Below are 27,879 nucleotides of genomic sequence, written 5' to 3'. Positions count from 1 at the left end.
TTCAACAATTGTTAATTTTCTGATTCTCATATTATCATGCTTTTTATAGGAGCAAATGACCATTATCATTATAAACCTACATAAAATATAAAACTAAAAAGGACTTACCTAGTCTTCGAACTGGTTTACCTTTATGATTGTCAAAGATGATGTAAAAATAAAAACAGACTTGTCGTATGTCTTCTTTTGTGCACGTGTTCACTTGAGTTTTAAAAATATTTACATACTTGATCGATACGCGTACCTTGTGTCTTTTTGCACTAGGAAGGTTAGGAAGACATTTGGTTTGGTGTTACATGGCCAACTAAGTGTCAACTAAGTGAATCCAAGATGGCGACCTCCATTGAGATTCCTCTTCGTGATACAGAGGACGAGGTAAGCCGAAATTTGAGTGATCTGCGTACATGTTTTCCTTTTGAATTTGACAAATTCGCTTCTTTTACTAGGTTATAGAGCTTCAGTTCGATCAGCTGCCTGAAGGGGAAGAAGTACTGAGTATTCTACGACAGGAAAATGCTCAGCTTCACATATGGATCACGCTTGCAGTAAGCTGGAATTTGATGAATGTTTATCGCTGATTTCTTTTATATACACTTTAGAAAAAGCAATCATTTATAGATAAAATTTATTCTTTTACAAACCGTCGCGTTTAAAATTATGAACAGCCAGCTTTGGAAACTTGGAAAGCGTCCAATTAAGCTGATGCATAATGCACCTCAGCATTAATTTAAGTCGAATTGTAGTTATAGCTTAAGGGATGAGATTTATAGATAAGGAGACCTAAGTACGGCATAAGAGTTTGTGGTTTAAACGAAATATTTCTCAGTATAGCTGAATCAAGGAGAAGAACCACCAAACAAATTTGATGAAGCTAGAAGCTAATTAATTCTCTCTGGTGTTGTTTTCTGTCCTATTGTGGTTACAGTCGAACCTCGATTATCCGGACCTCGATTATCCGGATTATTCGATTATCCGGACTTTTTTCTCTGGTCATAATTTTTTCATGAATATTAATTAGTTGTGATCTTGAAAACTCAAAGTCGCAAAAAGCCCAATAATGCTTTCAAAAGACTGTTGAAACAGCGTATTATCCTTTGCGCTTTTCAAAATTCGCAAGTGCGACGAGACAAAGAAATATTCTGACGCGTTCAGCTGATATCCGATTGGCTCATTTGTTACAGGCTGTGTAGATTTCACAATTAAAATTTTCTTTGCTGTAACCTTTTGCTTACATTTTTATCTTTTTAATATTTATGTTTTCGATTATCCGGACTCTCGATTATCCGGACTATTTACCGAGGTCCTGTTGAGTCCGGATAATCGAGGTTCGACTGTACTACAGTTGCATGTGGTTCATAAAGTAAAACAGTCACTTGAAGAGACCTGTATGTTGCATACGCAGGAGGGGATGCATATCAGTCATCTGAATTTCAATTTTGTCATGTTAGTTAGTCTGTTAGGCCCAGATAATGTTGATAAAATGATGCTTTTTGCTGGAAACTACATGAACGTGTAGTCTGATTGAGTGCTGGAACCCTTTGTTTCCATCCCTCATGTTACTATCATACTTATTATCAGCAGAGAAAGTGTATTTTTTTTAATATTAAACACATGTTCATCTTTCAGAATCCCACAAGTTGCAATTGACTTTTTGAACTTTTTCTTTCCTGCAGCTTTGTCATTTCTTGGTATTTCCTTTTCTTCATGTTACTGTTTCAATGCCAAACTCTCCATACTGTATGTATGTTGCTAGTTAGTATTAACTACAACAGAGCCTCGTTAAATGTAATTACAGTAGACTTTAGTTTGTGGAAAAGAATCACTGTATGGAGAATCTACATGTAACACTGAATGTTTGTGGAAATTGATGTTTCTTGTCATTCAATCTACATGTACAATCAAGAGAGATCTTTTTCCCTTACAAACAAGATGTAGTAAATAATGTTTCTTTATTATTCACAGCTCCAGTATTACAAGCAGGGAAAATCTGAGGATTTTGTCAAGCTTCTTGAAGCTGCCAGAACAGGTAAGTCAAATTATTGAGTTGTCAGTTCCAATACCAGAGTTACTCTCTTCAAAGAGTTAAAACTGTCATGGCTGTCATTGTGGTGCAAAACTTGCATTTGATTGGTGTAGCAGAATTTCTGATTAGAGTATAGATGCACAGATGATGAGATTGAGTGGTGTTATCGGTGCGTGTGGTCTAAACACTAGGGTCCAGCCAGCGTGACTGGTTAACAAAGTTTGTTAACTGTTTTGGTGAGTAGTGGATAAACATGGGCAAACGTTTTGTATGAAAGTAAAACTGTCCAATGAAAAATCTGGTAACAACCATTACAAGTGACCTCAACCAGGTAAAAAAAGCTGGAACTTTGTTGTGATGTGAAAGGAAGGAAATTTAGCTTGAGTGTAGAATTATGGTAATGGAAGGTTTTCGATCACAAATCACAATGAAGTGATTGACATGCTGTAATATTTTAGAGTCAGAAATTCCTTCTTTAATAAAGGTTGGTTTTAAAAATGTTGTTTGTAAAATTCTTTTGGATTATACATTTGTACTCTAATTGAGAGGATCACAATAATAATCTAGAAATTTCCTCAAAAGTTTTTCGGCTTGACTCAGTCAACATGATGCTTGCTCATGAAATGTCTTGGTTATAATATAAAACAAATAGATTTCATTTTGCATTGGGGTCTGTACTCTGATAACGCACAGAGGACGTTCAAACAAGAGAACATCATCCATGCAACTTGCCTGTGGCTCATAACTTGTACAGTGTACTTATGGGCCCAGTTGTTCAAAGCCTGATAAAGCTAATCCTGGGCTAACATGAACTTTGATTCAAGTTTATTTACTAAACCATATAATTTCTTCCAAAAGATTTTTGTCCTTCAGTTTTGCCTTCACTTTTTCTTTCCCATTAGCTTAAAATTAGCCTTTAAAAACAGTCTTAATGAGCGAGATGTAAACCTCAGTTAACTTTTAAGTGTGGATTAGTGTTTTTGCGATTAGCGTATTTTGTGTCAATGTTTTTCAAATACAGATGCCAAAAGTATATAAAGCTTCCTAATAAAGACATGCATTATGTTAATATTTTGTGTCAATGTTTTTCAAATACAGATACCAAAAGTATATAAAGCTTACTAATAAACACATTGTACAATATTAACATTTTGTGTCAATGTTTTTCAAACACAGATGCCAGTCGTAATTATCGTGACAGTGAGAAGGGGCAGATGGTGTGTCTGGACACACTTGCTGCATTCTATGTCCAACAAGCCAGAAAAGAGAGAAATAAGGAGACGAAAAAAGAACTTTTCACCAAGGTGCAGAAAATGTGCAAGTGCTTCAGAGTCAAATTTGCTGTTGCTGACTTTTGGAGCACCGTCTCTTTTTGAGCATCAAAAATGCTGCATCTCCCCAGTGCTTTGAAAAGTTTAGAAAGAAACCTAGAACCTGTTTGCTTACATCTGAAGCCTGCTTACATGTAGATCCTATATTATATATCCGTTTGACTCCTGATTTTTTGGTTTTTCTTTGTCCTCTTTCATCTATTTACTTATTTTAATCTTACTTTCCACTGAGTAATGTTTGCCAATTAGAGTGTACTTAACATTTACATGTAGTTCATAGATTAGGTTGTGAACTTTTATAACCCACAGGGTTTTAATCCACAAACCTCTGCATCTGTTTCTTGTTTATTTTTATATTACTGTTAAGTAATATTTTTGAAAAGGTGTCATTAAAAAAACCTGAAACCTGAAACCTGAGATTGTTTTCCTCCCTTGCAAAAACACAAACTGCAGATTCAGGGCTTTTTCAGTCAGCTATATAATCAGGTAGAGTGTTTATAAAATTACCCAGACTTTGCTTTCAGTGAGTTCTTCAGTATAACTTATCACAATTGCCTGATACCAACAGCTGAGTGCTTAAAATGGCACATCGATGGTACCTTTGGGTGATCTAAACTGTTGTAGGTTCCAGTTTGTTACAACACAGCAAATCTGTTAAAGATGTGTACTTTATTATAGCATTTGACTCAAAACAGATAGCATTGCAGGTTTGTTTACTTTGGATCAAAGTACACTAAATACACATGGTTATTAATATTTTTGTTTCTTTTTTTAGGCAACATCATTGTATTCCACAGCAGACAAGATCATCATGTATGACCAGGTAACCACTGTCTATAAAATTTAGCTTTTGTATTACACAGTTACATGGTGTACCCCCCTAGTCTCTAGCATGCTAGAAATGTACAGATTTACTAAAGAAGTAACAAAGAAATAAAAATAAAAAGTACTGAGAAAAAGGAACACTTTCATGCAGACAATGTATGTATAACTATCTGCAAAAAAAAAATATTAAAAAAATGAAGATGATTTAAAACAATATAAAGAGACTCTAGGTGATAGGGCATTCACAGTTGCAGCTCCTAGACTATGGAACTCCTTCCCAGAAGAACTGCAAAGCAAGTGTGATATTGAGGTTTTTAAATGCATCTTTAAGCGAATTTTTTTACCAAAATTAATTGGGGTTTTGTAATAAAGATTTTACTTATTTTAATTATTATTATAACGTCATAGACAAGTGCAACTATTATCTCACCGCTACCTTAAACCAGCAAGTAGTTTTGACCAAAAGAGTTGATTGAACGATGGCACTGCCACTCAGCAAGGTCGATTGATTAATCGTGGACTGATATTTTGTTTAGCAAAAGGTAAATAATTCTAGAAAGCTTTAATTTACAATATTATTACTGCATGTACTTTACACTCTGTATAATTAAATGATGAAATTTTTCTTCAGAATCACTTGCTTGGCAGAGCATACTTCTGTCTTCTTGAAGGCGATAAAATGGAGCAGGCTGATGCACAGTTCAACTTTGTTTTGGCCCAGGTATGACAGCATGTGATGATTTTATCTCAAAATTAAGGTTTGTTATTACTTTAACCCTTTCCCGACCAAGAGTGCCATATGGCACAAGATGCAAGTATGAGCTCAGTATTTGGTCAATTTGTGTGAAATTTGCACAACCAAAAGATCTTTGAAAGATCTATAAATTGAAGGCATAAAATCATGCCCCCCTCCTATATGAGACTTGATTTACCACCCCTCAAACTTTTGGATTTTTTTCCTTTGTACGTTAAGGGTCCAGTTGATATCTTACAACAAGCAATGCACTGAGAGCTGTACATTAAGCTATAGTTTAGTGGGGATACCCAGTATGTACAACGAATAAGAAAATTTTCAATGTTTTTCTTCTTTCGTTTTGGACTTTTCTCTCTCTAATATGTGACCTCCTCCATCTCTGTTGGTGTGATTTATAGCACACTCCAGAAAATACCTTTTAAATGGTATATCACATGTAGTCGACCAGTTCATAGTTAACGATTTAGAAAAATTCGCCATTTCCCTCGGATGGGAAAGGGTTAAGTGAAGTTTCTTCCATGATGGTGTTTTTACATTGCACATGCAGTTCTGTCCATACCCACCCCATAGAAGGTCATTAGAAATTCCTAGGGGGAAGGGGGAAGGGGTCTTAAAAGCCAAAATTTTAGAAGCAAACTGGAATTTCCCAGGGAAAGAGGGGTGCAAAACAAACAAACCTTCCGTGGGGGGAGTGTGGATATTTTCTGGGACTGCACAATCATATTGTATATACATGTAGCATTGTTTCAGAGAAGTTTGAAGGCAAGGGGTCAGCAAAGAATTTTAATGGCTCAGAAGATGTTGTTATCCCCCAACCTTGCTATAGATTTTTGTAATTTTTTATTATACATTTGCAACTTAACCAGATGGGGTTATTTTGCAAAGTGAGGTGTTCCGGTTTTTTAAGGTTTTGGCCTGAGACACCTCTGCTGTCTGAAACACAAGTTATAGATTAATTTGTTTTAGAATCTGCATACATTGGAAGAAATGTCTGTTTGGATTGTTACTACCTCCATTTGTCAAATTAGGTGTTCAGTTTTGGCCTGAGACACCTCTGTTGTCTGAAACACAAGTTATCAATTAATTCTTTTTGGAATCTACACACAGTGGTTGAAACTTTTGTTTGGATTGTTACCACCTCTGTCGGTTATTGAAACATATTGATTCATTTAATTACAGGTAAGATCTTTCATAACTAAATACTACTTTTATGATTCACGTATGTAATGTATTTTTTTATTTGTGTGCTCAACAGTCTGGAAACAACATCCCAGCTTTGCTAGGTATGCATTCTTTAGAAGTGATTCAGAAATGCCATTGTTAACTGATGTTAACTTGTTTGATCAAAGTTTTCTTAATCTGTGTTCTTTTAATGCAAGATGTTTGTTCTTGTTGAAGGAAAGGCCTGTATCTCTTTTAACAAGCGAGACTACAAAGGGTCTCTAGCTTACTACAAGAAAGCATTGAGAACAAATCCAACTTGTCCAGGTATGGAATACAATACTGAGTGGACTTACATTATAGCACTTCCTGTCTACTACTCCTGTATTACGTTGTTTTCTAGCACAGGACATTTTAATGGGGCTGGTACTGCTAGAGTTAAGTTCTGCTATGCTGATGTTTGTCGTTTGGCGTACTTTCTTTTGTTCTACAGCCTCTGTGCGATTAGGAATGGGACACTGTTTTGTGAAGCTTGGGAAAATGGACAAAGCAAGGTATGCACTAGGATGCTTTTACACTGTATGTAAGTGGCATAAGGTGACTGCATCAGGCTTATCTTACATTGTAAATTGTAAGAGGTAGAACTGTAATACTACAATTCCAGAGATACAGTGGTCCAGATAAGAGAGGAGTCTTTGAAAGCTGGCTTACTGACTGAACAAATGGAATGGAAAACTTTAGAGGATATATTTGGAGAAAAACCCCATGTATTGACCCTTCAAAATTCTTCATTGACTCCCTGACTTTGAAAGTTATCTGGTACACTGATAGGTGGTTTGCAATGCCGCCATGTTGGTGGACAAAACAAAAAGAACATTTGCTCATATAATTTGCATAAGAATGGAAGTTAACTCCCAGAGTGAAAAAATCTTATTGTTCCTGTCCACCAACATGGCCGCCATGACGTCACATGCAAACCATCAATACAGTTGAATTCTGAAATGATGGCAGTGAAAACCCTTTATAATTGTGTTTATTGGCATTCAAGAAATTTCTTGAACTGTGAGAAAGTTTTTAGTAACAGTAGGATGTCACCATATTGTGATCACAATGTACAGTTTGTCTACAGGAAAACCTGTCTCAAGTAACTTTTCCCACTTTCTAGAAAACCATTGGATTGTATCATTCATGGTCAAGATACATGTATCTTTTTGCCAAATAAAAGTTGTGGTGTAAATTTTTCAGACGAGTTTGATTTTTATTTTCAATTATGCCAGGTTATGATAACGAATCCAGACAAGAGAAAATAAAAACTAATCTGGTTTGAAAAATTTCTTGCCAAAATCCACAACATACAGCTGTTTCCAATGACTGACTCATGCACTGTAGAGCATTCTCCCCAACATTGGACATGGTCAATAGATCTATCACCTTTTGAGTGATGTTTTGTTTCTCTCACCACAGATTGGCTTTTGAGCGTGCCCTCAGTTTAGATACACATTGCACAGGAGCCATGACAGGTCTTGCTATTCTTGAACTGAATTCCAAAAAGGTATTTAGAGGAAGATTTAGTTCTTAGATTATTACAGTCTATAATGGGACCAGTAAAGTTCTAATTTATTCATGCTGACGGTATCTACTGTAGGTACGTGTATTCATAAACTTAATGCTCTGCACTATTAATTTTTTATACTGTCTTTGTCTATAATATTATTATTATCATTATAACCGGTAATAATTTTTATGATGATGATGATGATTATTATTATTAATTATTATTATTATTATTATTATTATTATTATTAATAATTTTTATTAATTAAACCTTTGATAGCTACCTGAAACTTTTCACAGTAGGAAAATTAATGTAATACATATTAAATTTTTACCCTTCCCAAACTGTCATTACAAATTATGTTGCCTTTCTCTTTTGTTTTAATTCTCTTAAATTCTCAACTACATCTACAGTGTAAGTTGCATTTACTTAGGATGACTCTGTCAATGAACTCAAGCATGGCAAAAAATACCTTAAATAATATTTATTATAAATAAGTTGAATAAGCAATAATGCCATGTATTTTTTTTGGTCGTAGGTGGACTCTATTAAGATTGGTGTCCAGTTGCTTTCACGAGCATATGCCCTTGACAACTCCAATCCCATGGTCCTCAACCATTTGGCAAACCATTTCTTCTTCAAGAAGGTAAGATAAAATCCTTTATCTCTTATGCATGTACATGTAAGAGAATTAAAATATTATTAAAGTACACTGTAAGTGTATGATAGTGAGCCAGGACACATTTGTGCAATTTTTACACGATAGACAAGCCATAATTGTACTAAAAACAAATAGCAACGCATAAAAGTATTGATCAAATGGGTTTTTGACATTCAAATGGTTTTTAACATTCACTGGTTTCTTGTGTCATTGACAAATTTCTTGTAGGAATACAATAAAGTCCAGCATTTGGCTCTTCATGCATTTCATGGTACTGAAGTTGAAGCCATGCAGGCAGAGAGCTGCTACCAGATGGCTAGAGCATTTCATGTCCAGGTACATATTCATATTCATCTGTACATCTACGTCTAATCGTTATTAAATCAGTAAAAATACTGATATTTATTAAAACTTTTAAACTTTCATTATTGAAAAGACAGTGCTTGTTGTTATAATGTATAATTTATTGTTATTGGTACATATAATTCTTGAGATTCTCCCTTTAGCTTCAGTCAGAATAAAAATCATGAACATCTAGAGCTATGCTCTTCTCATGTCAGCAATTTACATTTTACAGCTTTTTGATGCCATGCAGATGTGCAAAGTATAGAATGTAGAGTAGGCTCCAGCTTTCTCAGCACCAATTGTTCTGAACCTCTTGCAACACGTATTTCAAAAAGAAAATAGTTTCTCTTGGACACTATTTTGCAGAATTTAGTATAGTCAACTTTTTACAGACATCTTGCTGTTACAGACAACCTGTTATTATGGACAGAACTGAAGTACTGGAAAATAGGAAGTATTGAAATTAAATAACTCCCCCAATGGGCACCTAATCATGTCCTGAAGGTGTCTGTTATGGTGGGATTTGACTACACTTGGCTTATCTCAAACTCCTGCTGTGTTCAATAAATTTTTGTTTTCCTCAAGTGGTCGAGTTCTCTGTTGTTTTTCACCACATTTACAATGAAAAAGATTCTTAGAGCTCCTTTAAATTTATACATGTAGTTAGTGCTACAGTCTCACAAATTCACACTGTGAACGTTGTTGGTTTTCAAATGAACTTCACAGATTACCGGTATCTCATTGGATTACATTGTATGTATTTAACATGAGTCTGTTTTATGTAAAATTATTTATCATAGGGTGATTATGACCAAGCATTTCAGTATTACTACCAAGCAACACAGTTTGCGTCACCAAACTTCATTCTTCCTCATTTTGGGCTCGGACAAATGTACATTGCTAGAGGAGACACAAACAATGTGAGTTTACATCCAGGCTGTTTTCATTTTTCTTGTTTTCCATGTTTTAGTGTTAGAGACAATATGTCCTGTTTGTTGATTCACAGGCTGCCCAGTGTTTTGAGAAGGTCTTGAAAGCAACACCTGGAAATTATGAAACCCTTAAAATATTGGGCTCACTGTACAGTACATCCACAGATTTGGAAAAGAGAGAAACAGCTAAGGTGAGGAATAATTAAAAATTATTGGACGAGGTTGCGCAAAATATCGTGATTTGTCAGTGGCGAGCAGATCAATTATTTCGGCTGAGGCAAATAATTGATCTGTGAGACACTGACAAATCACAATATTTTCAATAACCGAGTTCAATAATTGTTTTATCATTCAATCACCAAGATTTTTTTTCATAGTCTTTATCACTCTCTGACAGCTCAGGAAAGCGAGCTACACACAAGAGCGTGATTTCAATTACACATGAGTAGAATGTTATTTGCAGAAAAACACAGTTGGACAGTATTGTGCATGAGCAGACCATTATTTTTAGGCAGTTATTTGCAGGTCACGTGGTTTGCTCTTGGTCAATGAAAAGGAAGAAACGAATGCATCAAATGATAATTGGAAGTAGTTGCATTTAGTTATACACAATAAAAAATTACAGCATCTCTTAGAAGATGAACCCTGTTTGTCCCTTTTGTGGCAAGTGTAACAAGCCTAGCACACTCCATCTGTAGATCTTCCAACAAGCTGCTGTCTGATTCAGAGCAACCATATCCCACACAATGTCAGCATATTCCAAAGATGAATGCACCAGGGATTTATTTAACACCTCAAGTGAATAACGGCTCAATTGAGATTTCAAGGGTTTAAGCAAAAAAAACTTGAAAATTACAGCAGAGCTGATGTGGTTGTGTTATGAATAAAATATAACAATGTAATAAAAATAACGCATTGCAATACTTAAGTTGTTTAAACTAAAAAAGAAAGAAAGAAAACTACATGTATCAGAACCTTTTGGGTGTAAACATTTAGCAGATGGGAACAAAAATCTTTCTTATACTGTACCTAGTGAGTGGAAAACAGGATTATATTAGGAAGTAGTATTTATTTCATATTATCTTCAATCTACAGAATCATTTAAAGAAAGTCACCGAACAGTATCCCGATGATGTTGAAGCATGGATTGAATTGGCAGGAATATTAGAACAATCTGATGTCCAGGTTGGTTGAAACAACAGTGTTATCCGTTCATGCTGAGCGAGTAAAGGGTTGGAAATAAGGAAGAAATGGGGGAGGAACAATATAATGTGGGGATAATCAATAGGTGGAAAACATCATTTGCAAAAAAGCTTGGGAAACAGGAGAAGAGAAGAAAATATCTCAGTATTGGGTAAAGAGCAAAGAGGTGGGAATTGCAATGGAGTGGGGGGGTTGAACTGAGAGTAAAGTTTAAATAAGATTGCAGCCCATGCCCTTGCTTTTTCAGCTGACTACATAGATGTACCTTCCTTTGCTTCCGTCGTCCTTATCAGAGCTCCCCTTTTGCTACCGGTCTTTTCCATCTCCTCAGCCCTTGCTTGATCCTGACTTGGTAAGAAGGTCAAAGACAAAAAAATCAATATCGGAGAGAGGATGGCTCTCATCACACCTGACCTCTCTTAGATAAGCCATAAATAAAATTGCTTATTTTTATTTTGTCAGGCTGCCCTGCAAGCTTATGGTACAGCATCTCGCCTTCTAAAGGACAAAGTTAAAGCTGACGTTCCACCAGAGATTCTCAACAATGTGGGAGCACTTCACTTTAGACTAGGGAATCTAAATGAAGCCAAGGTAAAATGATCATCACTTGAAATGCTTGATGATTTGTAGGATATCCTAGTATAAACACTAGACATGCACACTACACCAGTGTTAATATTTTCATCTAAGAAATTATGATGACTGGAGGTAGGGTCACAGGTGTATGTACTGTAGTGGTTAGCATGTTGGATTTTCAGTTGGACTTTTGACCAAATGAGATCAGATCAGATAATTTATTTAATTCAACTCAACTTAACAGAGAATACAGATTAGCAATAAACATATACAAAATAAATGCATTATAAATAAAGATTTAAGATAACAGCATCTACGTAGGGAGTGAGTTAGGATCTTCCAAATAACAGAGGCTAGTCTAGTGGATGATCCCAATGGAATACAATGTTACACACAGTGGTAGTAAAAACTTAGGGTATTTCTTCATGCATGCCACCTGTGACCTGCAAGTTACCCTACCTACCTTGAATCATTATTGATTGCCTATTGTCATTTTCATTTGCAGAGGTTCTACGAGTCATCTCTTGAGCGATGTAATCAGGAAAGCCAAGCAGATGAGAGTTACTACAATGCTATATCTGTCACCACAACATACAACTTGTCTCGTCTTCATGAATCCATGTGCGAGTTTGACAAAGCAGAAGCATTATACAAGAACATACTCAGGGAACATCCAAACTATGTCGACTGTAAGTCTGAAGCAATGTCGGCACTTGGTAATGTACGGTGTAGCCCAGTTGATTTGTTTGCCAATTTAGTAGATATCCAGTAGGATCCTGATATTTTGAGCTTCCAAGGGAAATATAAAATTGTTCGAAATAGCAGAGACTCGAAATAATGGGGTCGGCATATTTTTTTTAGAAAACTTAAGATGAACTGTGAACTTAAATTAGACTTGAATGGGTAGATTCTATGTTGAAATTCAGAAAATCGCAGAGTTCAAATACAACGAGTTATGGTAACAAAAATCTCACATTTGTTTGGCGCAAATAAATGCTTTTTCCATAAAATCAACTGTCCCTGTGAGCAGTGAATAAACGTCATCACCACAGTTCGTGATACCGGGGTTAAATAAGGGGTCTAGGGAAACAGGAAATTGTTGGAGCTAGCAGGGAATGCGAGATGATCGAGTTTGAGAAAAAGGGTAATTTTTACAGTAAATGGCTGAATGAAATGTCATGAAATCCAAGGGAAATAACTTTTCGCTATGGATGGCCGGGAGTTTCGAGATACTGGGTTCCTACTGTATCGCCATTACAAATTACAGGTCGATTAAAAGGGAGAAGGTTTATATCGTTAGCCCAAAAAGAAAGGGTTGTAAGGACAAGTCTGTTTGTGAGTCTTGTAGTCCATCGACCTGCAGTGAATTCCAGTCCCCCTTAGCATGGTGCGACATGACAAAATTGATTTTCTTTTTCCTTCCTCTAGGTTACCTTAGACTTGGTTGCATGGCGCGAGACAGAGGACAAATCTATGAGGCATCTGATTGGTTCAAGGAAGCTTTGCAGATCAATCAGGTAGACAATATACACTTAATGCATGGTCCCCAAGGAAACAGTTAGTTTTGTTTTCCCGAGAGTCCTGATCAGGACTCGAGGAAAAACAAAACTAGCTAGTTTCCCGAGGGACCATACATTAAGTGCTTTGAGACTTTCCTTTCAACAGTCACAGCAAAACAAACAAACAAACAAACAGCTGAGAGGGCAACAAGTGGGAATTGTATCCCGGTTGGGATACATTTGTTTTTGAGCAGGGGCACGTGACCAAGAATCAACCAATTACAGTGCTCATTTTGTTGAGTAAAAGTCTAGGTATATAACAAGATACGTTGTATATCTCATGGCTGCGAATAGAGTTCATCAAAGCCTCACAACTTCCCAAGCCATGAAAAAGAGTTTCCTCTTGTATGAGGGAAAATCATTGATTAATAATTATTAAGCACTATTCTCATCTGTGTACTACTGCTTTTAACAAAACATAAACGCGAATCTCACGTTTGCCGTTAGCCATGCATAAACGCGATTTCAAGTCTTTGTATTGTCAAAAATACTTTTACGTATGTTGGTTCTCATCAGCGAGTTAAGCCTTTAAGGTTACCGTATACCTTTAGAGGTGTCTCGCATCCAAGCAGTGTAGCGCGTCCGGTTTAAACTGTAGATACCTAAACCCCTATATCAAATTAAAGCTTATAGAGGTGGCTATCAAAATATATCAAGAATTTCTACGAAAGGTATACGGTAACCGTAAGCCCTGATATCAACATCGATATTCTCCTCACCACGCTCTGTATATTCCTCATGGTAAGACATTTCATCATGGTGATCATTTCCTCTATTCTCATGATCAAGTCGTTATATTGTAAGGAGAATCACTATTTGCAGATTAATTTGTCATTTGCTCTGTTGTCCATCAAACAGGATCACCCTGATGCATGGTCCCTGATCGGCAATCTTCACTTGGCCAAGCAAGAGTGGGGCCCGGGACAGAAGAAGTTTGAGCGCATCTTGAAACAGCCGTCAACAGCCAACGATGCTTATTCTTTACTGGCGCTAGGAAATGTATGGCTACAGACACTACACACTCCAACAAGGGACAAAGCTAAGGAGAAGAGACATCAGGACAGGGCATTGGCTCTATACAAGCAGGTGTTGAGGAATGATTCAAGGAATCTATATGCAGCGAATGGGATTGGTGAGTAATGAATGCTATTCTCCTTTGTCATGGTGATTTAAGATTTTGATGGAGGCCAGGCAAAGAAAAAAATCGTTGACACTGCTGGAAGGAGCACCTTAAAAATTATAGTAAACAGGCCAAGTATTTTGAGAGTCTTGTCTTTTAAAATAACGAAGATATAGTTCCGTAAACGTTTGTATATCCGTTCCCGTACGAACAGCAACCAATGAACGTGAAAAACGAAACTATGAACTATGACAGGCGAAACACAGCAGTGAATGACAGCACATAGACATGTTTGCACCATATAGCCACGAGAGAAGATGAAAAAGAGAATTAGTTTTTTCTTTCAGGATAATAATGATGGTGATGGTGATGTTTCCAATGTGCAAATTAACAGATGTAAATATGATCAAATGCAAAGTACAATGGGAAAAAAAATCGTCCGACAAAAAATTGATTAAAATGTGTGTTTACGCATAGTCTGTCAAGACTGAAGTAGGCTAACAATATCTACGTCGTGATTTCAATTTTTGATTTGGTTTAAAATTTTTCAAACCAGTTTAATTTTTATTTTCCTTTGTGCAGTTTTCATTACCATAATCTGAGGCAAAAGGAAATAAAAGTCAAACTGGTTTGAAAATGTTTAAACCAAAGAATAATTAGAACCACAACATCTACAAGTTAGTTCTAAGTTTTGAGTCTGTGGATGATTTGTGTTTGGTATGTGTACATGTAACATGTGTTTTTTTTCCTCAGGTTGTATTCTTGCTCATAAGAACTTTCTAAGAGAGGCTCGTGATGTCTTCTCTCAGGTACTGTAATGTGCTGTTGGTCTCCCGAAATAATTACTGGAATGCAAAAGTTGACAGACAGTTTTCTTTGAACGTGACACTCCAGAGCACATTTGCTTAATTGTTACTGTTTTTCAGGTTCGTGAAGCAACTGCTGATATCCCGGATGTGTGGTTGAACCTGGCGCATATTTATGTGGAACAAAGACAATACGTCGCGGCTATTCAGATGGTGAGCTGTATATTCAGATAACTTTGATACTTAATTGGAGGTCATCTTACCAGAGCACAACCTCAACTGACCTCGACGAAGGGAACTGGTCATAACAAGTTAGTTCGAAGAGGACTCGTTTATCTCATGAACATTACAGACAAAATTTTGTTGGCTTTAAAATTTGAGTTGACACTGAAATATTCAGCTAGCATTTGAATCCAATTGTCATTTTTTTACTGCTTGATAAAGTGGTGGCTATGCAATAAAGACACCATCTTTTGAGGTTGAGGAAGGGGGATGCAGGCAGAGACCGTCATCTATTTTGGGGTTTGGTGGGTCCTGTTCGAGTATAGTAGTTTTGACCACTTCCCTTGCGCTTCATTTAAAAGCGACTTACTTAGGTTGACTGGCATTCACTTTGTTTTCTTTCTGAAGCTTTGTCTCACATACCTAACAAGTCAATGGGAATCTGTGGTGCTTTGTGATTTCAACGTAGGTCAACCGCGGCTGTTGACTTACAAAAGCCTAGTTGCCTGGGACACACTAAATTTTTTGCCTTAGCCCCTAGCATGTCAGTGGTTGAGCTCTTAATTTCTCATTTGTTGGCCTTGTGAACTGCTTTTGCGGGGAGCGGCCTTTTCAACTCAATCCATTTGCGGTAATGTTCTCTTTTGTGTGACCAAGGACAACTTGCATGTCCAGTGGAACACTTAATTACCACGCTGTATAATGGGCCAAAAAATCTGATAGACGGTGTAAGACTTAAAGAGTCCGTCAAATTGAATTAAGTGTAATTTTCAAAAAGGACTAACTATGAATTTCAGTTATTAATAACTATGTCAGTCCTCAAAATACAAGAGCTTAACCTGATATTCTTAAATTCCTAAGGGCGAGTTACATCTTCTGGTTAAATAATTATTGCAATTAATTGTGAAGCTGTAAATGGTTTGAACCCAGGAGTCATGTCATAAGTACGTTAATTATGATCATCCGGGTGAGTGTAGTCCTGAGAAGGACTGTTTGAGGTGACTTTAACTGACGTTTCAACAACCTGAGCGGAAGTCACCTTCAGAGTCAAGTAAATTGTGAAACGTTAGTAGATGGTATAAATGTCTCTGATTATTGACCTGATTGGTCATCGAAGTCGAACTGTTATTGGTCGTTTGCCAGTTAAGCCTTGATGTTATTGACTGTGAAGACTAAAAAGTGATTGGTGCGTTTCGATCCGTCTTTTGTTGGGTTTTTTTCAAGCTCGAGTAATAAGGCATTTATTTGTTTGCAGTACGAGAATTGCCTGCGGAAGTTTTTCAAGCATCACAATGTTGAAGTGTTGCTGTATCTGGCCCGTGCTTATTTCAAAGCTGGCAAGATGAAGGAATGTAAACAGGTCTTACTCAAGGCTCGCCATATTGCTCCTAACGACACCATTCTGTTGTTCAACATTTCACTTGTGCAACAGCGTTTGGCAACCGCCATTTTGAAAGCAGAGAAGAGTCCGCTTAAGGTGGTGCTTGGTGCTGTCAGGGAATTGGAACAGGCACAAAGGTAATGAGGGTCTTGGCCATTAACTTTTGAAGGAATAAGGTAGCAAATTGTCGAAATTTTCAGCTAGGAAATTACAGAGAGATTTAGAATCGCGTTTAAGGCAAACGGCAAACGTTGGATTCGCGTTTATGTGTTCTTTGAAAATATTAGTACACAGATGAGAAATTGAGAATAGTGCAAAATAGTTCTGACCTTTGATGTTGACGCGAAACTACTAAATTTTTCTGAGAAACTGAAAACAGCGAGCGGTAAATGTAAGATAAACATGGTCACGTGGTCATTTTTGCCGTTTGCCTTAAACGTAATTCTAAATCTCTCTATTGAGAAATGGCAACGTCCTAGGAATGTAGAGCTCATTGGCGTTCACTCGAGTTGTCACACCTATAATAGAACCACCTTGTACAGCATAATAAACAGCACCACAGGAAAGTACTGCTCAGAAGCTTTCATTTGAATGGTCACACTTTAGGATTTCATCCAAAGACTCAAAAGTTAGAGACACCTTGTACAGCATAATAAACAGCACCACAGGAAAGTACTGCTCAGTAGCTTTCATTTGAATGGTCACACTTTAGGATTTCACCCACAGACTCAAAAGTTTGAACCACCTTGTACAGCATAATAAACAGCACCACAGGAAAGTACTGCTCAGTAGCTTTCATTTGAATGGTTACACTGTAGGATTTCATCCACAGACTCAAAAGGTAGAACCACCTTGTACAGCATAATAAACAGCACCACAGGAAAGTATTGCTCAGTAACTTTCATATATTTTTGTTAAAAGGTATAGTATTTGCTGTACTCATTATGCCCTTCTCCTTTCTTACATATGTATTAATTTTACTCAGAAGTTATTGAAAGCCCAACTGGATTCATAGAGATAATATCAGCAAAACATTGAAATGGTCAAATTCAAGATTTTGTCAATAAACTGAATGGCTAGATCCACCTTGTACAGCAGTGTTAACACTACCACAGGAAAGTACTGATCAGTAATTAATTTTTATGATCGCACTGGGGATTTCATCCAGAAATACTAGCATTGATTAATTTGCCCTTGTACATGTACAGCCTTGAATTTTGGTACACCATGCACCCACCCCTAATGGTTAGAAGTGCTTTCGCGCATGTGGTGTTGGCTGTATGGCCCGTTTGTAACTTATGTAATTTTCATTCATTTCAGGAACTTCACGTGGCTAAGCCATAATGGTGATCGTCTAAAGTTTGACTTGAGTTGGGCTGCAACTGAGGCAAGGTATGTGGCCACCGTCTATTTGGTACATGTAAACTCAAACAAACCCACGAAAGAAAAAAACAATGGTTCAGAAAAAGCCGTGGATCACTGCAGCGAGTCATGAAGCTATTCGCACGAGAGAAAGTGATTAGACCCATTTATACCGCCATCTTATGTTTTCCTTCGTTCGTGCAAAAATTAGGGACCTGACTATGAGTACGAGATTGAGTACGAGTACGACTTTTCAAATCTAATTTGCGTGGTTTAGATAACCGCTTGTCACACCAATCTTGTTTCTAGGGTCTCCTTATCTGCTGGTAAACAACGGGAAGGAGAAAGAGTTCTGCGGATGTGACTGATTTGAAATTTGAAAGTCGTACTCGTACTCTGATCTGAAGGTCCCCAGTTACCGCGAATAATACCCCTGGCTTCAGAACTTAATAAAACCGCTAACTCTGCTATTTACGTTAGACGTAACTTATTTTCTTTCGCTTGACCGGGAACTTTATCGTTATGATGGAAACGATTGTTTCTTCCCGTAGAACCTTTTCGTGTGAATAGCTAAATGTATTCCCTACGATGTCCTGTATCACCCCTAAACCTTAAAAGGGTTTACTCCTGGTTATGGTAATGTTTGCACAGGCACACCAGTGATCTTCTGAGCCAGGCGCAGTACCATGTGCAACGTGCTCGTAAGGTGGACGAAGAAGAGCAAGCCGTGCGACGGAAACAGGAAGAGGAGAAAGAAGCGCTCAGGAAAAAGAAGGAAGAAGAAGAGGTAAGAAAGGCTAATCGACAGCAAATTTCTCCACACTGTATCAAAACATTTTCAAGCAGACAAGAGAGTTCAGGAAATCATCTTAGGGTGTGTTTACATGTTATCGGCGCGACTTTCTTCCTTGTACGAGTTCACTCCAGTTCCCTCTAGTGGCTCTGTATTCGTTTACATGATACCAGCACAAAATCTCATACAGGAGAGAGTCATACCGGTGCGAGTTCACCCCGGTCACTGTACCGTAGCGAGATTTTCATTCCCATACGAAAACTCATTCCGATGTCGTGTAAACGCGGTACGACTGTTCGTTCCGGCATGAAATCACTTTCCAGGGAGTCTGGAATAGGTAGTGCACACGTAGTCTTTCACATCCAATCCAAAATGGCATCACAATCACTTCTGCCGGCATGAAGTGGCCTTTCACGTAAACGTGGAATGAATACCAGCCTTTCATGTAAACAAGTTATAAAATCACAAGGTTATACCGGTATGAAACTCACACTGGTGCGAGTTTCCACATGTAAACACCTCCTTAGAGAGCAGGCTCGAACCACTGAACTTTAGACTGAAAACTCGACGCGAGTCCTATTTCTATTTACGTTTGTACTGATTAAAAACATAACTTTGTTATCACTCAAATTCTGTAGAGACTCAAGAGAGAGCAAAGAGAACAGCAAGAGAAAGAGCTTCTCGAGAAACGTCAGCAATTTAAAGAAGCCACGAAGAACTTGTTGGTGTTTGCACCTGAAGAACACGTTCCTAAGGAGAAAACATCCAGAGGAAAAAAGGTGAGCTGTTTTATCTTTCTTTTAACGCTTTTACAGATCAGTTGACTGTTGAAATGCAGTTGTGTTTTCTTTCATACTACAGTTGTTTAGCGCAACATTTGTTGCAACCCATCGTTACTCGCCACAAACGAATGGAGACTGGGAATGAATCAGAAATATTGGAAGGGCCTGGGGAGAGTGCGGTGCGATCTGCCTTCTCCAGGCCTTCTCTTCCTCTTTTTTAGTCAGAAATAAAAGGGAGCCTCCACTTGGGGAAGAGGTTACCCACGTTTAAGGTCTCTTGACCGATCATTCGGTCGAGTATCTGTTTAGAGAGCTCTTAAATACTACAATCTAAGAGTTTTCACTAACGTGTCACCTTGAACTTTCAATGCCCTTTATTTTTGGGGGACTAAAAGTTGTTTTGAGTAGTGAAAACGGCTTGATGTGATCTTCGGAAAGACAATAGCACCTCGTGAAGACGAGCAATAATGAACAATGTGGCTCGAGTTCAATTCCCGGACTCGGCGCCATATGTGGGTTGAGTTTGCTTTTGGTTCTCGTCCTTGCTCCGAGAGGTTTTTCTCCGGGTACTCCGGTTTTCCCGTCTCCTCAAAAACCAACATTTCCAAATTCCGATTCGATCTAGAAAGTGTCCTCATACTATAAAGAGCATTTGACCAGCTTGTTATGGAATTATGCGCTATATAAATTGCCAAATTACTTTTTTTTTATATTCCGTAAAATGTTCTGCTGCTGATATGCTCAACTAAAAAACTGGAACAGATTAAACAGTGTTATTGTGTACACGGCCCTAAAACTATCTGGGAAGCAACAAAAACAGCAACTACAGAGAAATACCTAGTTTTCCGCGTAGGGTGGTCCTGACGTTCGAGAATCACATTTTGACGCGGCCAACTTCGAATTGACTTGACCAGTTCGTCTCATCCTGTTTTGTATTCACGTAGAAAAGAACAGCGGATGATTTCGTCGTGAGTAACGATGAAGAAAGTGATGATGAAGGAGAGGTAGGTGTTGATGAAGAAGGAAACGAAGTGAAGAAGCCGAAAGTCAAGAAGGAAAAAAAACGGTGAGTGAGCTTTCATTGAGTTGTGAATATCACGTACCCAGTACAATGGAAATAAGAAAATAAAGCAAAAGTAGGCGAGCGATAACGCAAGGGAAAATGCAAACGATTTTAATCACGGGACAGCTTGTAAGAAGTGACAAGCGCTGGAAAGTGGTAGGTGGTAGGGTCAAGCGCGAGATAACAGGTCTGTAGCAAACGCGGGAAAATATGCAAGTGGTACCGTAGCAAGCGTAGGAAGGTGGTAGTAAGCGCGGGAAAAGGTTGTTAACCAGCGACAAGCGCTGGAAAGTATGTTACCGGTGGAAAGCGCGGGAGAACATGCAAGTAGTGGCAAGTGGGGGAAAACGTAATTGGTGACAAGCGCGGGAAAAACTGTAATTGGTGACAAGCGCGGGAAAAACTGCAAGTGGTGACAAGCGCGGGAAAAACTGTAATTGGTGACAAGCGCGGGAAAAACTTTAAGTGGTGACAAGCGCGGGAAAAGCTTATGTGTCTGGCAAGCGCTGGAAAAATTGTCTTTCGCAGCGACTGGATTAGATTGGACAGGAAGGTTGTGGCAACAACTACTGGGCAACTTTCTTGTACTCTTCAGTGATCTCACAACAAGCAATTTTGTCTTAGCAGTGTTGCCTTTGTTGTTTTAGGAGGAAAAAGCGTACCAGAGAGGAAGGAGATGAAAATGCGCCAAAGAGAAAGAGGTTTGTCTAACGCTTTTCGTGTTTGGTTTAGCTAGTTTGCTGAATGACAGATTTAGAGTGGTTTATTATGTCCCGGTTACTGAAACTATCAGTTTACGCTACACTGGATAGATTTTTTCTGAGTTATCCAGGGTAGTATGAACAGATTGTGTGGAGCAAGTCGTTCACCGCAGTGATTTTGTTCTGGGGCTTAGTAAATCTGGAGAACGGTTTCTTGTTCATATGAGAAACTACGCCAAAATCTATCAGGTAAAAGCGTTTTTCTGTGAAGAAGCAGAGATCAGGAAACAAACCTCACACTGAGTCAAGTTATCGCCTTGGAACAACACTACTCCTGTGGGATGGTGTGATTTAACTTAGCTCGAAACCGTGGCAGAAGTTTTTTGCAAGCAAATGTCTTAACCTTCACTTGTAAGCTTAAATGACCATGTGGAAACGACGCTTTCGTCTTTGATGGATGAGAGAATTAACTCTGTTGTGTATGTTAAAGTGCTAAAGTGAATCCATGAATTTCCCACTGAGCTTTAGCCCTAGTAAGGAGATTGGACACTACACGAGACAAAGAAAAACATTTGACCTCGGGGGGAATTGAACCCACGATCTCCGGATTTGATCGTGCGTTACTCTACTGACTGAGCTACGAGGCTAGACTGGAGCAAGTCGTGGGTTATAATGTTGTCCTTAGTTCTAGCTGCACAAATCATTTGGTTCCGTTTTCGGTTTGTTGATGAAAGGAAACAGCAGGCATTTTCATCTGTTTTTCTTTGTAGAAGCCGCAAACCAAAAGGTGAACCAAAACAAAAGAAGTCTGGAGACGAGAGGCTTGGAGCCAAACAAAGGATGAAAATCAAGTCCAAAGCGTTCGTGTCTTCCTCAGAAGACTCTTCGGATTCCGAGACTGAGAAACTTAAGATTGCTGATGAGTAAGTATTAGAAACAGTTCAGTTCAATTCGATACGATACCGAGCACGATACTGAGGAAATATCGTCAGGCACCCTAGGCTCTTTTAGTAATGTCTTCGCTCAAGGTGTAGTTTATACCAGAAAGTGCTACTGATAAGTATTCATTTAATTAGAGACATCTATAGATTTCAACATTAGAACCTCTTTTGCACAGCATAATAAACCGTATATACTAGTAACAATCAAAGACTAGGGAGCGCGTACGATGTCACCAGGCTCTCTCTCCTTTGCCAAGTTGGTGATGATGCCATCCGTCCCTGCAAAATCTGCGGGGATGCCAGATACGCGTCTCGAGATCCATTCATTCATTCATTCATTCACTGAATCAACGTTGTCCCGTGCAATCTCGACTCCGATCTGTTTTAGGAGTGCGTTTTTTCTACGTCGAACGTATAAATTACTGCTCAGGAGCTTCATTCTGTTTAAAACACCTTGTACAACTGCTGAGTAACTTTCATTTATCCAGTCTCATACGTTAGAATTGCCTTTTGCAGCATAATAAACAGCACTACAGGAAAGTACTGCTCACTAGCTTTCATTTGAGTGCGACACAACTTTTTGCGAATAACTTGTTCTTTAAGACATTTCGCATGAAGGATGGGAAAATGATTGAACTGTTGAGAAAACTGAGGCCAGAGTTCAAGGAGCCGACCCCTGAGCGAACAAGAAAGCGGGCGGGTGGGCGCTTATTGAATGCTGTCTAACGATTACTTTATTTCGTTTTCAGTGCAAGTAATGAAGACTTGAGTGAGAAATCAGAAGCCGAGAAAAGCGATAACGAAAATAACGCAGAGAAAGTCGACAAAGAAGAGAGTAGCGAGGCGGAAGACAAACCACTAACCGGAAGGAAAAGAATACTCTCAAGTGATGATGATGATGACGATATTGATGATAATGATGACGAGGAAAAACCTGAGGATGATCAGCAGCCGTCCACGGGTCAAGGGACTCCTAGAAAGAAGACCAAAAAGCTTCTCAGCTCGTAAGTATGTCGGAAGTCTTCAGAGTATGTTAAACTTGAGCCACGCGTCGCCCAGGCGGTCGAAGCTTGATCCAATCTGTACTTCCGGACCATTGCATGGTTACTCTCAGCATTTTGTTGACAGGTTTCGCTAACGGTTTGCAATTGGTATCTGTTTTAGCCTCTAGACCAAAACAGGTAATATGGGGGGAAGTATTCTAAGGAAACGACACCAACTTTGACAAGAGATTCTCCGATTAAAAGGTCCGATGCGCCGAGTTCCAAACCACCCTTCCTTGTCAAACGTCTTAAGTACCACCTACACATCAGGGCCCGGTTGTTCGAAAGCCGATTAACGCTAATCCACGGTTAAAAGTTAACCGCGGTTTTCGTCTCGCTCATTAAAAATGATTTTAAAGGCTCATTTTAAGCTAACGGTACAGAAAAGTCTAAGGTAAAACTTAGGGACAAAAATCTTTTGGGCGAATCCTTATGGATTGATTAGTAATTAAACTCGAATCAAAGTTCACGTTAACCCAAGATTAGCTTAATTGGGTTTTGAACAACTGGGCCCTGGTAAATTTCTTAATTCCTGTTTTGGGAATGAAAGTACCTCGATATGTTTCAATTGAAAAGACTTTTTCTACGTAGAAATGAGACAAGCACAGTGAACTGCTCTATAATAGATCTTCAATATTGTGACAGGTAAACCATATTTACAGAGCGGGACGAGGCGGGGTGGGGGTGGGGGTGGGGAGGATTTGTTAGTAATACGCCTAGTTTTCGTATTTTGGTTCGTGCTACAGTAACGTGAGCTGAAGTGTTAACTTGGTGACCTTTCTGTCTATATCCCAACTGTTTTGTAAACGTTTTATTTGTAGTGCTCAAGGTCTCATTCTTTTATTTTACCGCGTTTTTCCACAGGTCAGAATCGGAGGATGATGACTAGTGCCCAGTCCCCTGGACAGTATGCTGCCGAGTTTTTGACAAATGAAATTTAGTCTGCAATGAATATGTTATTTTGTACAGACTCAACAACTACGGAGGCAAGACCGGATAACACCACACGGAACTTTACTGGCAAGGAAGCTTGGCAAACATATTTTCAAGCGTTGTCCTTGACTGTCATGGCCACAAGGGGTGGAAAACCTCAAAAAAACCTAAGAACTGTAACATCGTACGTTTCCAAGGCGTGCGGTGCTTAGGTCTTCAAAGAGCTTACGAGTTATATTCCCCTCTAGTTTGAGACTTGAAGAATGAAGACTTTACTTTCTGTGGTGTGCGTTCACCTGAAACACCGTTTTTATGGTAGTAAAGGCGGCCTGGGGCTTGAACTTATCTTACTCCACTAGCAAATATTAGCAAATATGCGCTTGTGCAATTTCTTTCCACTAGCGAAACGTGTTTAGTCGTTAGCATGCTTTGCAAACTGCTGCATATGTAGAACATTAAAAAATGTCGGAACTTAACTAATATCAACATATATCAACAGCAAAACTGCAAAAATTGGTCTTTTGTGCTCGAATGAGAGTTTGCTATTCTTGTTCGTTCATAAAGTATCTAGTTTATTCTTGTAGCGTTTTCTCTGCAGCAAACAACGTTCCTCATAGTCTTTCTCGTAAAGTAGCTATGTGCTATGTACATATTTTCCATAACCAAGCTTTCCAATAAACGAGTTTCTTCGCACACTCTTTACTAGCCAGATTTTTCTCTTTTACCTATACCCCACTTGGGAGCCTTGGGAGTGGTGCTGAGGGGGTGGGGGAGGGGAGGGTAAACAGGAACAAGTGTCATTGGTGTTGGTGATAAGTAATGAATGCCGGGGTAGAGGCATGGGGAGGTCGGATTAGGCCTATAAAAAGTAATTAATGTCGCTATTCCGCATATCCTTTTAACATTGTTTGAGAAAGCGTGTAGCTAGATAACAGTCTAGAGACAAAGTAAACAGACAACCAGATGGCGTAATCTGGGGGACACCTCCCCGTGGCAGGCTAATACGACTTCGGGTAATATGCTCAAAACAAACGGAAGCCTCACTTACCTCCCCACTAACGTGGGGTAGGACACTGGAGTATTGGCAGAGCCTTTCTTATCTCCCCAGCACCGTACGAGCTGGATCGGACAAGTTAAGGCAAAGGTATAAGATGCCAACTGATACGAGCGATGCCAAGAGTCGCAATGCAGAGTTAACCGAACCACAAGGAGTGACCCCAAGTTTATAAATATTTATATAACAATCCTCCTCCAAAGGGAGGGAGGATCGGTAAACAAAATTTTTAACGGGTTTGCATTCGTGCAATACTGCCAGGATAATGCCCTGGGATAGTGTTCTGATTCGTTTATAGCAAGACAGTGACTCAAAGTTCGACCAATAGGTAAAATTGTACTAAAACTAAATAGACGCAACGTGGCGAACTACTAGCCATGAATAGGGCTTTACAGAACAAGAACCATTCCTTGCAAAAGTAAGATTCATTTCTAGACAATTGTGCAACATATTGGTACAATTTGCTAGCCACGAAAGGCTTTTATCCTAACCATACTCAATAGAGAGCATTCATTTTCATAAATTGTTGTCTGGGGTCGAAACAACAATGCCTGACCTACCACCCCTAAGGCGTAACGTTCCATTAAGTGTATTTTACCGTTCGGTAAAATCCTTACTATTACAAGGTTTTTAACAAATTAACAGATTGCAAGACATGGTGCGATCTCCTTATCCTGAATATCTCGCGACTTTAGGCGGCTCAGCCTTCATTCAAGGTTTGCAATGGGTTTTTTGTTCATGGAAACCACAAACATGTAACCTCTCTGTCTCATGTAAATATTATGAACATAAAGGCTTTATACCGCTTTGTATCAACGAAAACGAAGTATCCCAGACAAATCTAATTATTCACCCAAGTCAGCTAAAACCCAGGACGCTAAGAAGAGACACTTTTAATCAACGTTAAAAATAGAAGAACACTCAACGTCTACAATTCTATTCTAGAGTAAACACTGAAAATTCCTACCCCATCCTAGACCTATTTCTGAATTTTAAATGTCATTTACCGGGAAACTTTCTCAGACAAAATTCTTCAAGCAACTGATTAGTTTAACAGAAAATGATACCCTATTCTAGGCCAAAATTCTCTGATTTCTATACCCTATTCGAGAGTAAACTCTCTGAAAAACCCCCGCCCTCGGGATACAACCTCTCACCAGTTTGGAGAAGCCTCGTTTCCAGAGGCGAGGTTACTAAGTGATCAGAGTTACTCAGAGCAGGGTTGCTCAAAAGCTGATTAACGCTAATCTACGATTAAAAGTGAATCAAGGTTTTCATCTCGCTGTTTAAACTAATTTCAAGCTAAAGGTAAAGAAAAGTCGAAGTCAAAACTGAGGGTCAACAATCTTTTGAAAGCATCTTTAGTGATAGTAATTAAACTTGAAATCAAAGTTCACATAAATCCAGGATTTAGCTTTATCAGCTTTTGAACAACTGGGCCCAGAAGTCTAATTGAAAGCTTTATGTCATGACAGCAAGCAAATCCAGTGAATAGAAGTTTATAAGACTTCTTTAATTAGATTTTTTTCTTGGATGGATTAGTATATTAATCTATCAACAAATTAAAACTGAACTCTGTACTACACACTAAAAAAGACTTCATAAACCCCATTTTTATTTCCATTTTTTCATATTACAAATGCATAACATGCTGTCCCACACAATCAATAATTATTGCTGGGCTAAATATACAAATGAATTACTCTCAAGTTTTAAGCAAATAAAAATTATAAAATAATCTGGAGTATAATCATTTAAGACCAACCATTTGAAAATAAATAAGTGCATTGTATGGAATGGTCATTGGTGGAGTGTAAGCTTCAACCTCTGACAGGAGTACGTGTCAAAAGTTGACCTTGATTGTATTTTAAAAAGGTAAATACATTACAGTTATGTACAATAATTCAACCCATTTTATATGTTATTCCAAAACTGTAAATTAATCTCTTTGATAGACTATTAAAACCATCCCTGATAATACTTAACACCAATAAATTACAAAATTATCAGATGTACAGATCTACCATAGCTCCCCTGTTAAAACCCCAGGGTGTACTCCTTGGATTTTTTGGTGTGTGGCTCAGTTCTTCAAACTCTGACCCAATTTCATTCCAAAATATGTAAATTTCCAGCGACCTTTCTCGGACCTGGCACCAGATTCACAAAGCTTTGCCATGTTTAAACGTATCCTGAGTATCGCCGAGAAACAATACTTTAGATACATCTGAGTTTTTGACAATTTTTCTTTCCCTTGCCAGTAAACATAAGGTAGATTCAGCCTTGTCTAACCTCATGCATTGTGTTCTGACTATTTTTATCATATTTTTTTGAGAGGGTTATTGTCTCAGTTTGTATGATTTCATATTCAAGGGTGCGCTTATTTGAAGTTGGAGGAAGGGGGGGCACTTGATCAAGGGTGAGTGGGGGTTACCCCCTATATGAGCTTTAAAGGTATGTGTAGTTTTTGTAGAGCCGTTTTGGTCTAAAATAGCGTATAGATTGTAACCATTTTGATCTGAAAATGGTTATGGGTTTTACAGAAATAGGATGGATTCTAGAAAACGGGGGCATAAAGCCCTCCTAAGTTACTGTAAAACCAGTTTATACTTTATCGTTGTTAAAAAGGTACATGTAAAAAGGAAATTCGGATTAGGTGTCCAAGGGCGCTTGTCCAAGGAATAAATAATACTGTGTTTATGCACAACCAACATTCATCTTGTCTATGAAATAATAATATACTTGCTCAAACCAGC

General features: G+C 38.3%; 1 protein-coding gene across 2 annotated transcripts; it reads left to right on the top strand.

Moving 5' to 3' along the window:
- The first annotated feature begins 277 nt into the window (after positions 1 to 277).
- On the top strand, positions 278 to 24,770 carry LOC146479333 (RNA polymerase-associated protein CTR9 homolog). Of its 2 annotated transcripts, XM_085110971.1 has the most exons (30): positions 278 to 375; positions 447 to 545; positions 1,963 to 2,026; positions 3,200 to 3,327; positions 4,130 to 4,177; positions 4,811 to 4,900; positions 6,189 to 6,216; positions 6,332 to 6,421; positions 6,588 to 6,648; positions 7,559 to 7,646; positions 8,188 to 8,295; positions 8,539 to 8,646; positions 9,456 to 9,575; positions 9,662 to 9,778; positions 10,683 to 10,772; positions 11,253 to 11,381; positions 11,872 to 12,055; positions 12,795 to 12,883; positions 13,784 to 14,057; positions 14,799 to 14,854; positions 14,972 to 15,064; positions 16,329 to 16,591; positions 17,775 to 17,846; positions 18,468 to 18,603; positions 19,248 to 19,388; positions 20,336 to 20,457; positions 21,102 to 21,155; positions 21,926 to 22,078; positions 22,846 to 23,100; positions 24,004 to 24,770. In XM_085110971.1, the coding sequence occupies exons 1-30, from the start codon at positions 331 to 333 to the stop codon at positions 24,026 to 24,028; spliced, it is 3,330 nt and encodes a 1,109-aa protein (XP_084967097.1). In that variant the 5' UTR covers positions 278 to 330; the 3' UTR covers positions 24,029 to 24,770. The 2 variants fall into 2 exon arrangements, 1 of the variants encoding a protein (XP_084967097.1); XR_014864944.1 differs by lacking the exons at positions 22,846 to 23,100; positions 24,004 to 24,770 and having other exon boundaries at positions 20,336 to 20,461; positions 21,105 to 21,155; positions 21,926 to 21,999.
- Positions 24,771 to 27,879: the final 3,109 nt, after the last annotated feature.

The sequence above is a fragment of the Pavona decussata genome, unplaced genomic scaffold (assembly GCF_977016875.1).
Source record: "Pavona decussata unplaced genomic scaffold, jaPavDecu1.1 SCAFFOLD_59, whole genome shotgun sequence".
NCBI classification, from domain to species: domain Eukaryota; kingdom Metazoa; phylum Cnidaria; class Anthozoa; order Scleractinia; family Agariciidae; genus Pavona; species Pavona decussata.
Note: the sequence above shows the minus strand (reverse complement) of the source record. Positions and strands in the feature narration are given on the sequence as shown.